The following is a 14294-nucleotide window of genomic DNA, read 5'->3' on the forward strand; positions in this document are numbered from 1 at the left end:
AATGGTAAAAGTGGATAGAGGTCGTCCATAACTGACGTCACACTCGTAGGGGGGAGGGGGTCCGTAATTTTGTGACGTGTGTGATGAGGGGGGAGGGTGTTCAGATGGTGTGACGTCACACTTTTGCATTATAAAAAAACCTTGTTAGATAACTAATTTTAGCCGTTATTTTGCGTTTAAGAAAACTGTTTTAACAAATTGTATTAGGAATTGATTAAAATACTCTATGCTGACAGAGTTCAGACAATATTTTGGAAAAATATCCTATTATAAGAAAAATTCAACTGCAATTATGAGGGGGGGGGGGGGGTTGTAGGCTGAGGTGTATCATTTTAGGGGGGTCTGGCTTTTTGTGACGATGTGTGGCGGAGGGGAGGGGGGGGGTAAAATTGTTTTTAAAAAAAAGGGAGACATCATTTAATCATTTATGGATGACCCCATATTTAAGGATCTTCTTGCAAAAATAAGTAGTAAACAATCTTGAACTATTTTATGTTTAAACCAGACTTCATATGCCCGTGCTCATTTAGACTACAAACAGAAGACAAACACTGCTGATATTTCAGGCGCGTTTTTAATTTGGACATACACATGAAATTAACCTGTAATATTGAAATTAGATCTATATTATGGAAAAAAAATAAAAGAAAAAGTTAAACCAATTATTGAGTCATCCAATAGAAAGCATAGAAGAGAAGAAAACACATGATGCAATGCTGAAAATTGTAAAATAATTTGAAAGCATTTTTTTTTTATTTTCAAGAGAATTTTTAAAAAACAAAAATATTCTAAATAAGTGATAACTATTAAGTTGTTTAGTTATATTGAGTTTTTCCTTACTTTGTATGAGTAACAGAAAATGTACTGAAAGAAGCAATATAAAAAAGTCTGATAAATACGAGTCAAATCATCGAATGTTATAAAAGGATAAATTTTAAGAATTTAGACACAACTAAGGCAGCATATTTCTTACTTTAAGTGGATGCAAAAAAACAAACAAATCTTGACAAAGATGCAACTTTTTATTTTTAATATTGAGTAGGCCTACAGCAACAGTAAGTAGTTTTTTTTTTACTTTTATATCACTACCTGTAACAGAGATTCATTAAATAACTGATTTTTACAAACAGCATTACCTGGTATAAAATTTGTTCACTACATTTAAAAGAGGTAAAATCTAATACAATAAAATTTTTAAAGTTACAGCTGTACATGATATATAACTTATTTCACTTCATGGATTTACCAAAGTGCAGTGTGTGTGTTTTGCTTAACTGTGTGCTACACAAAGACATGTCTGAACATGCAATATGTTTTGTGATATATCCTAAGATTCTATAGTAAATAAAACCTAGAAGCAAATATTAAGAATATAGAAATGAATTCATCAGAACAAAAATATAAGACAAAATCCTGAAAAATATGCTAAGAAAAAGTTAAGATCTATATTCTATAAACTATGCTTTCAAACACAAAAAAAAGTCAACAAACAAAAACAACTTCAGGTGATTTAAGTAAGTTTGATGTAACTCATTGAAAAAAAAGGCTACTATTATACCTAGCAACATAAGCTCTCTTGATTTTAATTGAACCTTTTATTTTATAAAAATGTGAGATGACATAGTAGTAAATTACTTTGATCCTAAGATATGAGAGTGATATGTTTTTTATTTTACATTCTTGATGGTGAGTATAATAAGCAAATTACTATCAGTAGCTCTGGATTGAACTCTACTTTGATCACTTTTGCATTCACAAAACAAAGCTAGGAGATCATAACCCCAGGTGTGATTGAGCCCGGCCCAATCTATTTAAATAACAAAGTATATTAGATGTGCTTATGTATACAATTGAAATATAAATACCAAACAGACTGAAAACACTTCGCAGTAAAAACAAATACTCAACCACATGCAATACACTTCAACAGGAATGTGGCCATGTAAAGCTAGAAAAAAAATTTTAAACTTGTAAAAACTATAATGAATTTACTAAAGCTGTTTGCTTAAAAAAACAAAAAAAAAACATTGATATGAAAGTAAAATAAGGAGCCAGGTGCTACAATAAATTCTTCAGAAAATCCTGGGATACATGTATAGTTATATAGATATAAATTTTTATAAAAATAATTACTCTTTAATTATTTATCTAGGTAAACATGTGTAATATACAACACATGGATAATAAATATAAAAACAAATAAATAAACCACAGCTTTTATATTTTAGTAAAACAAAAATAAACGGTTAAGTTATTAATTACTGATAATAATGACCTTAAAGATAATACTCAAAAGATTAACATTCTTAACAAAGTATAGCCATACAAGAGATAATTTTATCGGCTTAACTTTACATCACTATCACAGTCTAGGAGGAACTCTGCACAATGTTAAGTGTTAAGTAACTATGACAATCAATAGGCTAGTTGTAGGTTAGTATCGGTCTTAAAGAAAATCACAAAAACAAAACAATACCAGCAGTTTAAAATCAGTTGAGCTGATATACAGATGTTACCAGCTGTATATAGTTTTCTAACAAGAAAAAAGGAAGCTTCACCCAAGAGGATTTCAATGAGGCTTGAAAAAAATTAATTTAAAAATCAAACTATAATAAACAAATGTTAACAACATCCCCCGAAAAAAAAGACATGAATAAAATATTTTTAAAATGTAGAATAAATATTTTACAACAAAAAAATTTCTAAATGCATTTTCGGTACATTTTTCTTTATTGTAAAAAAAATACATTGAGAATTTTTAGAATTTTGATGTTTTAAGATGTACTAGTCCACCTCCCCAACACATCACAGTGGCATTCAGAATTTTAAATCTCTCAAAGCTCTGACGCAGCAGCAGTTCTGGCACTGGCACTCTCAAGCTGGAAAACACCTGCAAGTTTTAAGTCTCTCTAGGTTTGATCTCAGGGAATAATGTCCGGTTGTAAAAATGATTCTCAATATTCTTGACTATCTCCTGAAGCTGTAGTTTCACTTCATCAAAACCAAGCCTGGCAGAGATAGATGTATATATTAAAACGATGCATTCTTCAAATAAAATTGTTAAATAATGTTTTCGTCTTTAATACTAGATCTATATTTAAAAAAACTAAAGATGTTACTTTGATAATAGTTTAACAATTAAAAGATTTTAAAAAGATGAACTCAAAACAAATGTAATTGAAAAGGATTGTGATCAGCTCTCTTTACTCTTGTACCCAAGTATTTGGCAGATGCCTTATACTTATCTAACATAGATCCAAATTTGAAACCAAATTAAATTTTTTAATGCAGCAGGAACTATTTTATAAAAAATAAACCAGGTATAACTATAAAGGTTGTTAGTGAATTCAAACATTTTTAAAAATATTCTCACCCTAGCTTGGGATTTGGCCTGTGTTCAGCATAGTACTTGATCTTTGGCTCTGTTCCACTTGTTCGCAGAGTGGCAACACAGCCATTAGCAAATTTAAAGGTAATCATCTGGCTTGATTTACTCGTTGGGAGTTTCTAATTTAACAAAAAAAAAAGGTTTTGTTTTGTTTGAAGATGGTTTTTATTATTGAAAAGGTTGAAGTTGTGAGGAGTCACAAAGAAAAATGAAAGACTTTGGACTTTTAAGAAGTAGTTAGAAGTTTCTAAAAATTAAATGGAAACTCTTAATAACGCTTAAAGCATTCTAAGACAGCTAAAATGTGTATACAGCAAAAAAATTTAAATATTTAAAAAAAAACCCTTAAACAAAACAGATTTAAAATTCTTTTATTTCCATTATTTTACTTACAGGCTTCTTGTCTGGAGTTTCGGAGTCATAGCCCACAGTTAGGTCTCTAACATGAACAATTTCATAGTCACCACACTTAGATGGATACTGTTGGCAGATTTTTTTAAGACAATGTTAACAAAACTTTTTGCCAGCAGTTATAAGCTAACCTAATAAATATAAGTTTACTGTAAATTTAGAGTTTGAGCAAACAAATTAACTAAATAGGAATGTACTAGAAACTTTTTTAAGGTATAGATCTAAATGAGTTTAGATTTTTTCATCAATGATCTAACATAAATATTAACAACAGATTTTGGACATCGTGGAAAAAAAAGCAATAGATTTATATACAGTATAAAACATCAAAAAAAAACTTTTATTAGACTATTATAACCATATTTAAAAACAAGATCTCTACATTCTTTACACATGTGCTAGAAAGAAATGTTGATATACATAGAAAGGTTAGTGCTTGAACTCAACTTACTTGCTTCTTTCCATCATAATCACGAAGTCTGTCAAACATGTTCTTAATGGTTTTAGCATCATGACAAATAAAGTAGGAATTCTGACTAATGTGATATCCATACCTGTTAAGGACATGATAAAATATTTTACCAAACATTTTAGAAAAAGTATACAAATTAAAACTTAAATAGTATATTTCTTTAATAAAATGGGAAGAAAAGATTTCAACACATTATTTTAAAAAAAAGGAAATCCACATGAATGGTTGTTTCTTAAACATCTTAAATAAGACAATAAAGAAGTTAATAAACCTTTTTTTATTTTATTTTTCAGCTTATAACAACCAAATTTGATCTTCAGTTAAAATGTCATGTATTTCTATTCAAGAGACTCAGTCTATTTGTTCCCAGGACGCAGTATTAATCTTATTATATAAACCCATATGAATATACTTTTTTTTTTATTGAAGACCAAACTTTAACAGGAAATTACTTTTTTAAAGTTTTTAAAATGAAAGATATTATTTTTATGTGCAGTAATTTTTTCTAAAATATTGAAATAAAATAAAAAGCAGCACATTTTATAAAAGCTAGGGAACAATTGTTGAACTGGCTTCTGTTCTTCAGACTAAAACATTTCTGGATGTGCAAACCGTAGACTCACTCCCAACCAACTCCAAAACTTTTCATGTCTGCTATCACTGCAAAAGTTACTCACTGTTTGTAGATAATTTCCAACTGTTCAGAGAGTGTTGAGTTGGATGAGTAAACATGATTGGCTAGTTCTGCCATCACAGCAGCAGCTGAGACCCCATCTTTATCCAACACAACTGAGCCACACATGAAACCTGGCACATGAAAACTACTATAAAATATCAATCAGAAAAGATATGACACAGTCTTTACTCTAAATACATCTTATTTAGCCCATACTTTTAAAAAAGTGCCTCTACTTGTTAAACTTAGAAACTGTTGGAGAGTAAAATTACAGTAAAAACAAAGTGGGCAGTTTATATCTTTTTATTTGAAAATAACTACTTTTTATAGTAATACTAATATATTCTAATCTTAGAAAAATTAGATTATTTTAGTTATGGGATTTTAAGGTCTCAATTTTAAATAGTGGGTAGGTTTAATATATTTACTATTGATTTATATTTGTGTTTAAAAAGTTAAAATTACCAATTGCCTCTTCAAACGCAAACAAGACTTTATTCCCATACTGTAACAGTTGGTCCGTCTCATTCCCCATCCATTTGAAGCCTGTTAGCGTTTCCTACCAAGGGAGGTAAATTTAAATATTTAAATAAATTGAACATTTTTTTAAATAAATTGCTGAATAGCTAGAAATCAAAATGTTGTGAAATGTGAGCTATAGAAAATTTATAGTTCCACACCCACTTATATATTAAGCTCTAAAGCAAAATTACAAGTTTTAAAAAAAATGTATGAGTAATATGTTTTTTAATCAGTAACTGCCACAAAATCATCTAAACAAAAATGTGTTAGTTTAGTTACTAAAGCTAAAAACTGTAGAACCATATTCTTAAATATATCACATAAACATTCAAGTTAAAAAAAGACACACTTGAGTAAAAACAACTTACAATAAAGTTAAAACCTTCCTTCTTGGCTATAGCTTCAAGAATTTTAGAAGATACTGTACTGGCGAGCATGTACACTTTAGATACTGAAACAGATAAAAGATTTTCATTTCATGTCAGAGATTTAAAAATGTGGAGAAACAACAAAAAAAATGTACAATTTGTGTTGGGGGTTAAAAAAGAATGATGAGTGTACAATTCTATCTTTGTTCAGTATTAGCAATATTTCCACCAAATTTACAAGGAAATTTATATTGCGTTTGTAGATGAAAAATAAAACAACACTGTGGTATTTGAATGTTTTTAAATTCAGAGAGCCTATTCATAAGAAAAAATACTAACAGTCCTCTTTAGGGTTCTTTTGTCGCCATGTTGTCCAGCACCACCAACCAAGGAGAGCACCAGTTTCATTGCCAGAGAAAATTCTCCAGCCACTGTAAGCAAAGGTTATTCATTTGTTTTACATTCATTTGTTGGTACTTACTGTTTTACAGATACACAAGAAAGTAAAGCGGATGTTAATAATAATAGTGCTTAAAAAAGGAGCCATAAAAATTATTTCAAGTTGTTACAGTTTTTGACCCATGAAGTTATGAAGTTGACTGTAAGACATTTACCTTTCTGTTTTTTCTGCTACAGCTAGTCTATCTGCATCTGGATCATTTGCCAAAATCACTTTGCTTTTATTTTTATCAGCTGTGGCCATGGCTAGTTTCTAGAAATAAACCAAGGGGAAAAACAGAAAGATTGAATAAGGAGCACTTACTTTTTCTATTTAAAAATACTTTTAAAATGACAGGCATATAAAAAGAAGAATCACAACTATTATTTTTGGTTAATGTACAAAATTTACAACTAGACATACAAAATAATGTGTAAACAAGTGTTACTGAAAAAAAAAAAAGCAGTTGGAAACTGAGTTGATTAACCAACTTGAATAAGTCAAACAATAGCAAGAGAAAAAATATTAAGTATTTTAACATCAATTCAAGATATAAAGATAAAAACTGACCAAAGCTCCTTCACCTTCTTCAGGATTGGGATATTTCACAGTGGGAAAATCTGGATCAGGAATAATCTGAAAATAAATACAATTTTTTTTAATTGTCAAAATACTTAAAATATTTTGTAAATACCATTCTTATTATATAAATATGTATTATATAATTCTGTACATTTTTTAAAATGTCAGTGCTTCCATCTCATAAAGAAAATACCCACCTGTTCCGTCACCGGAATTGGGTCTTTGAAATCAAAAGCTCTTGAGATATGTAAAAAGTAATTATAACCAACACCATGCATAGCAGTATAAGTAAAAAGAACTGGGCATTCTTTGTTCTTTTCTCTGAAATGTAAAATATTACGTCAAGTATAGTGTGAAGTTTTTAGCTAACGGCAATATGTGTTAATCCCCTAAAGTGTGTTCCTTTTTTTTTACTTAAGTATACCATTTATTCCTGTCTTGTGATTGAGAACATAACTTATGCTCAGAATAATATTGCTAAACTACACCTTTTCATAAGCTATATTTAACACAATTAAAATGAGCACCTCAAATAGCAAAGACTCAGAGCCTCACTGTTGTAGTTTTCAATGATCAAATCTAGAGGATCAAACACAAGCTCTGACTTAGACTGCAGCACACTTGTGTCCCAAGATTTGTCCTCTGGCTCCAGACTTTCTAAAATACCTTGGCTGATACCTTTATCATGAGGTGATATGATCTGTTAGAATGAAGCAGAACTTGATTAATTTTTTTCTTTAAGTTTAAGCTTATTTGTGTCATTTAACACCAATTACGAATTCCCTGCAATTGACAATAGTGCAAAATGTATTGTTAATCACAAAGATATGTATTTTTAAAACAACATATGGATAACTTAGATAAATCAATAACTCACTTGAGATCCATTGTCCCAATAAACCTGTGAGGAAAATAAAAAAATTTTTTTAGTTTACTTAATAACAGGGGACGGAGTGGTCTAGCGGTAGAGAGCTGGACTGCTAACCCGTAAGTATCAAGTTCGAATCCGGGTTCAAGTCAGTAGACCATCCCTGAGTCCACCCAACTCTGATGGGTACCTAACTCACGTTAGGGAAAGTAAAGGCGGCTGGGCATAGTGCTGACCACACTATCCCTTCATATGCAGAGGTCACAGAAACAAGTGAACTCTACTTCACTTGCCCCATAGACCGTCAGGTTTGAAAAGGGAACTTTACTTTACTTTTACTTTACTTAATAACAGAGTTAATTAAAAAATGTAGGGAAAAAAACAAGTCTTTTAATAACTGAAAATAGCTTTTAATAGCTGATGATCAGCTACCTAAGTCTATCTAAAGTAATTTAGTAAACACAATATCCAAGAGTTACTAGCTTTTCTGGGTGATTCAATAAGAAGCCTTTTAATCACTTGAAATGATCTAAAGATCAGCAACCAAAGTCTTTCTAAAGTAAACATAATTTGCAAGAGCTACTTAGTTTTTCTGGGTGATTCAATGACAGGCCTCTAAAGAACTGGTTAACAGTCACCCTATGTTACCTTATATCCATTGTCTTCTTTAGGATTGTGGCTGGCTGTTATCATAATTCCACAAGCTGCCTTACACTTACGAACACCGTATGCCTGTGTAACATAGTTTGTATTTTTCAGTGAAAATAATATTAGAAATGATAACAAATTTTGGAATTTAGAAGAAAAAAATTAATTATCCTGGAGCTTCAACATTGTTTCTTAGATTAGAGATAGCATGTTTTATTTTTCATTGGTCTGTATCAATAATTATTACAGTAGAGCCAGATAATTTGAAATCAGATGTCAAACTAGACTATTTATAGGGTAATAAGTAACATTTAAATCTTACCACCAGCTACTTACCACGTAGGGTGTGGGGCACATCTTTGAAAACAGATAAACTTTAATGTCAGCATTGACAAAGATTGTCGCCACTAGTTTTGACCAGCTAAAATAATACATGCAAATGAATTATGCCAAATCCTTGTGTAAAATTTGTTTATTATAAATTTGTTGGAAGTCGCTACATGATAAACATAAAAATAACTACTTATTCTAAACGACAAGGAAATGTAATAGCTAATCCAAATAAAAGTCTGTTTAAAAAACTGCACAAAAATGTGCAATATTTTTAACTTACTGTTCACTGTTGTGACGCCCATCATAACCTACAATAATACCCATATCTTCTAAAAGGGTATTAGTGGCTTTCAAATATTTGAGCAGGCCCTATTAAAAAAGTTTTTTAAAAATACAAGGTTAAACATAAATATACATTTATCTACTATTTACAAATTGAAATTCTTAATTTGAAATGTAAATATTTACTCTTTTGCTAAATAATAAAAAAGTAAAATTATTATGTTTAACCTGCGTTGTTTGGATTATTGTCAAATCATTCATCTGGGAATTGCCAGGACCCATTCGTGTTCGCAAGCCTAAAATCAACAGATATCTTTTTAAATTTGATAAATGAAATATTAAGTAATGAATAATTTTTGCCACTATTTTAAAGTCATGTGACAGCAACTTCAAAAAGTAGTAGCTACCTGCAGTACCAAACTCCATCCTTGTGAGAAGCAGTTTTTTAAGTTCTTCATATTTCTGTTTAACTGCCAGTTCTTTAATTTGCAGCCTTGATTTTTCATTCTTAATTTTTTTAAAAGGTGAAACAATTATTAATAAATAGAAAAATAATCAAATAACAGGTGGGCTAAAAGTGAATTTACATGTTTTAATTGTTTTATCTTTTAATTTTCGTGAGTAAATCTTTGATGTTAGATTCAGTGCTAAAAATTAAGAAATGGTGATAGTGAAACAAATTTAATAAGGAAATATATTCATTCAAAGCAGTGCCTTTAATTTTACAGAGTACTGAAAAGACATTGTGTCTTTGTTTTTACTTTTTCAATCAACAAAAAGCAGACACAATTGGCTATTTTGGCTACAATAATTGTTAGCTTATAAACTGAAGTGGTCTCTCTTGTGAGCATTGTGACTGAGCAAAATTTGGTACTGAGTTTTTTAAATTAAATAAGCAGTGACAAAAAGAATAGATAAGCTTTTCAGAGGTATAACAAAGTGTGATATGAATACTTTAAGTTCTTCACCTAAATTCTGTATTATACAACCATAGTAATATAAAGTTCCCTTTACGAACCTAATGGTCCATGGGGGAAGTGAAGAAGAGTTCACCTATTTCTGTGACCTCAGCATATAAACGATAGTGTGGTCAGCACTATGCACAGCTGCCTTTACTTTCCCTAACTTAAGTTAGGTACCCATCAGAGCTGAGTGGACTCAGGGATGTTCTACTGACTTAAACTAGTTGAACCCAGCTTCAAACTCAAGACTTTTGGGTTAGCAGTCTAGCACTTTACTGCTAGACCACACGACCCCCTAAAGGTAATATAATCATATACTAAATACTGTTTTAAACAATAAAATCTTTTCTGCCACAAACCTTGTCCCACTTTATCCACAAGGCAATCTCTTTATCTAGTGTAGCATCTCCACTTTTATGGATTTCTGTGTCAATTTCATTGCTAGCCATCTTGGCTAATCAATTAGACCGTGTGACACTGATTTCTTTCAGGACAATGCTTGATGTTAAATCTGAAGATAATAAGTAGCATGAACTTTTAAATAAGTAGCCTAATAGGCGTACTGATAATGTTTCACCCTTTTATCCTAGGTGATAGTATACCAGTTTTACCCTTGGTAATTTTAGCGACATTTATATTTGAGACATATATAAAAAACTTGACCTCCTTATAGATATATATATGTTGCAGATATATTGTGCTATTTAAAAAGAAAAAGAAAAGTTCAGATTCCTCTTTAGAACTAGCGGTCCATTTGAGCAGATAAAGTAGAGTTCAATGTTTCTTGACCTCGGCATATGAAGGGATCATGTGGTCAGCACTATGCCCGGCTGCCTTTACTTTCCCTAATGTGAGTTAGTTACCCAATCTGAGATGGGTGGACTCAGGGAAGCTCTACTGACTTGAACCCAGATTTGAACTCAAGACTATTGGGTTGCCAATATATTGTCCCACATATTGTGCTATTTTGCAACTATGGGGGGGGGTGTGTGTGTGTGTGTGTGTAAAATCCATAAATGACATCACGCTTTTTTTACGATTCTTCTTCACCCTCCCCCCGTCACAAAAGCCAGACCCCTCCCCCCACCTAAAATGACATCACACTTCAGATCTATGTCAACATAGATTATTTTAATCAATTCCTATTACAATTTATTAAAACAGTTTCCAAAAAGTGAAACAACGGCTAAGATTTGTTTTCTAACATTGCTTTTTTATAATGCAAAAATGTGACGTCACACCATCTGAACCCCTCACCTCATCACACACCATCACAAAATTACAGACCCCCCTCCCCCCTACGAGTAAGATGTCATTTATGAATAACCCCTATACTCAACTATACTGCCCTATAGTGTGCTTCTTCTGAGTTGCCGAGCACAAATCATTGCTATATTTTAGGTTCTGATCCAAATTATTGCTTTTGCACCCAGAATAAAGCCATGGAATAATAGAAGTGTGGCATATGGGTGGAACTATACTTAAAGTATAGTCCAAATTATTGTACAATACTGTACAGTCCTGCTTGTGGCTTTTTTGATAAAAAAACATCAATAAAAACTAGTCAGACCGAATAGGGCTGATTAATTTATAATTATAATAATTAGGCCTAACCCATTATGTTAACCAAGAACTGCATCATCTAAGAATCTACAGTTACAGCTTATAGTTAGTGATGCAATCCTAATATATTAAATATAAATTACATCATATTGTTCATAGATTCTACTATTACTTGTCCATGTGCTAAGTTGAATGCTTGATTGGTGTAGTTTATGCATAATTCATTAATTTTGTTACATGTATTAATTACCGAGAATTTAACTTTAAATGTGTGAGATCTGAGAAACTAATTGAAATTGGGGCCTACAAGACAACAAGTACAAAGTGGTGTACTTAGACTTAGTGTACTCAGTGTACTGAACTGGGGATGAAGAGTCAGTTGGCTAAACTAATCAGAAATAAGTTTAATAAGAAATAATAGGGCCCTAGATCTAAGTAGATCTACTAAGTACCAGAATTATAATTCCTCTTCTAGTCTAGTGTAGTAGCTAGACTAGACTAGACTCACTAGAGTCAGAGCACTTGTGTCACAAGTTTGTGTGTGTTCACTTGTGCCTCAGTAGTAGATCTACTCTAGACTCTAGATCTAGATCTAGATCTAGTAGATCTAGACTCTAGTAGTACTTTAGTAACAAGTTGTAGCATTCTAGATGAGAAGGATTTTATTACTAGATCTAGATCTAGATCTAGATCATACGTAAACATTATACTAGCTGGCATAGCACCACTTCTTTCAACTTACTTTTGTTTTGTTTTTTTGCACCAGATCAACAAATGCAGACTACACAACTCCTGCACCACAAGGTTTAATGCAATAACAGTTTAAAATGTTACTGGGAAAGCTAGATCTAGACGACCCTAGCTGCTAGATCTATAACTTTGAGGAAATTTTTTGTTTTAATTTAACATTGCCATACAGATCTAGAATGTAATCTAGATCTAGACTTCTAGAATGAATGTTCGGGTGCGAAAAATACGTTTGTCGAGATTGTGTAAAGTCAGTAAACAGGATATATAGACCGGTGATCGCGGGGGAAGGGGGGGGGGGGGGGGCGGGAGGAGGGGAGAGTGGAATGGATCCCAGCCCCTTACTAAGTGTTTCTTCTATGGGGGTGAGGGGTCACTTGAAATCAGAGTTTCTTCCAGTCATCTCTTCGCGGAGCCCCCCCCCCCCCGGAGAAAGTCTACAGCCCCCCCCCCCCCCCCCCCCCCCCCCCGAAAGAGATGGAATTTATATAGGAAACATACTTTTACCAGTGTTCGCCCCCTCCCCCTCCGAAAATATATAGCCCCCCCCCCCCCACGGAGAAAAAAGTCTGGAAGGAAGAAACACTGCTTGAAATTTTCGCAGGGGGGGGGGGCGGACACTGTTAAAAGTATATATTTTCTATACAAATTTCGTTCGGGAAGGGGTGGTAGACTTTCTTCGAGGCGGGGGGGGAGATGCCTGGAAGAAACACTGTCCTTACTTATTAAACGTTTTGAAAGAGCGGTCTGCCAGTTCGCGCATTGGCCGATATAGACCGGCGCCTCTCACACAAACACATTTCACATAGTCTCTTCACAGTTTTTATTTTGGTAATCACACAAGGGATGTACAGAACAATTAAATAAGTCTGCCAAGGCAAGAAGAACGTTGATTGTGTACGAGTTCAGTAATGTAGTTTTGAAAAAGCATGTTATTTTCTACTTCGTTTGGTGCCCCCCCCCCCTCTACAGTGGGCGCTCAGGGTGGCCGCCACTCCCGCCCTTCCCTGTCTTTGCTTCTGATGTTAAATACTAATAGTGTGGCCTATTACTTGAGTTTTCTTTTGTGGTCCACGAGGAGTAAATGGCTACAACCCACACGCTTTCCATCGGATTCGGTTTTGAGCGGCTCTCTTTATTTGCGCCCAGGTAAGCAGTGTTTCTTCCAGACTTTTTTCTCCGGGGGGGGGGGGGGCACTGATATTTTCGGGAGGGGGGGGGGGGGCGGTCAACATTTTCCGGGGGGGGGGGGCGAACACTGGTAAAAATATATGTTATCTATATAAATTCCATTTCGTTCGGGGGGGGGGGGGCGGTAGACTTTCTTCGGGGGGGGGGGGGGGGGCGAAGAGATGCCTAGAAGAAACTCTGCACGTAAGCCCGGCAGCCCTTGCCTAATCTTCTCCTGTCCTACAGGATTTCCTTAGCCGGCCTACTTTCCCCTGGGGATTCCAGTCTAATGCTTACCTCGCGATGTTATCCTCTTCCTTTCTCAGCCTATGTTCATTTGCGGGCTCTAACGTCCCTGTCTATTGGCTGTTGTTTTGGTGTTTTGCCACAGACATACCTGGCCATTTTATCTTGAGGATCTGTTGTAAACATTTGTTTGAACGACTCTAGCCTGTCTGTATTTTGTTTTGGTAACCCTCCAGGTCTCCGAGCCATAAACCATACTGACTAAACATTTGTGTTGAAGATTTTTATTTTGCTCTGGAGTGACAAGGCTATGCAACTCCATATTGAGCTTAGTGAGTTGAAGACATATCAGCATCTGGCCTTATTTATATAGCTTTTTATGTCCTCATCTGCTCCAAGAATGGATATATGAACTTGTTTCGCGTATGTCTTCTCCTTTAAGCTGTATGGACAGCAGAGTTTCTTCCAGGCATCTCTTCGGGGGGGGGGGGGGGGGGCGAAGCTCCCCTGAAAAAATTCTACCGCCCCTTCCCCCGAACAAATTGAAATTTATATAATTTATATAGAAAATATATACTTTTAACAGTGTCCGCCCCCCCCCCCCCCGAAAAAAAGTC

General features: G+C 33.6%; 1 protein-coding gene across 2 annotated transcripts; it reads right to left on the reverse strand.

Annotated features, from left to right (window-relative positions):
* Positions 1-640: 640 nt before the first annotated feature.
* Positions 641-12342, reverse strand: LOC131938913 (phosphopentomutase-like). Of its 2 annotated transcripts, none has more exons than XM_059297143.1 (20): positions 12257-12342; positions 10311-10462; positions 9397-9496; positions 9218-9285; positions 8988-9076; positions 8711-8795; positions 8375-8458; positions 7736-7759; positions 7386-7558; positions 7056-7179; positions 6847-6912; positions 6452-6549; positions 6177-6268; positions 5838-5920; positions 5413-5506; positions 4949-5078; positions 4251-4353; positions 3782-3868; positions 3374-3507; positions 641-3008 (listed from the first exon to the last, which is right to left on the reverse strand). In XM_059297143.1, exons 2-20 carry the CDS (start codon positions 10398-10400, stop codon positions 2900-2902), a joined length of 1833 nt encoding a protein of 610 aa, XP_059153126.1. In that variant the 5' UTR covers positions 10401-10462; positions 12257-12342; the 3' UTR covers positions 641-2899. The 2 variants fall into 2 exon arrangements, with proteins under 2 accessions (XP_059153126.1, XP_059153127.1); XM_059297144.1 differs by lacking the exon at positions 12257-12342 and adding an exon at positions 11967-12008.
* Between the last annotated feature and the right edge of the window lie 1952 nt (positions 12343-14294).

Source organism: Physella acuta, unplaced genomic scaffold (assembly GCF_028476545.2).
Source record: "Physella acuta isolate Inbredline_101_S28 unplaced genomic scaffold, ASM2847654v3 ptg000259l, whole genome shotgun sequence".
In the NCBI taxonomy this organism is placed as follows: domain Eukaryota; kingdom Metazoa; phylum Mollusca; class Gastropoda; family Physidae; genus Physella; species Physella acuta.

Coding starts and splice junctions, on each gene's coding strand:
- LOC131938913 (XM_059297143.1), bottom strand. CDS start 10,400: ATGGCTAGCAATGAAATTGACACAGAAATCCATAAAAGTGGAGATGCT. Junction 9,077..9,217: donor CAATAATCCAAACAACGCAG/GTTAAACATAAT, acceptor CTTTTTTAATAG/GGCCTGCTCAAATATTTGAA. Junction 6,550..6,846: donor AAGAAGGTGAAGGAGCTTTG/GTCAGTTTTTAT, acceptor GTTTATTTCTAG/AAACTAGCCATGGCCACAGC.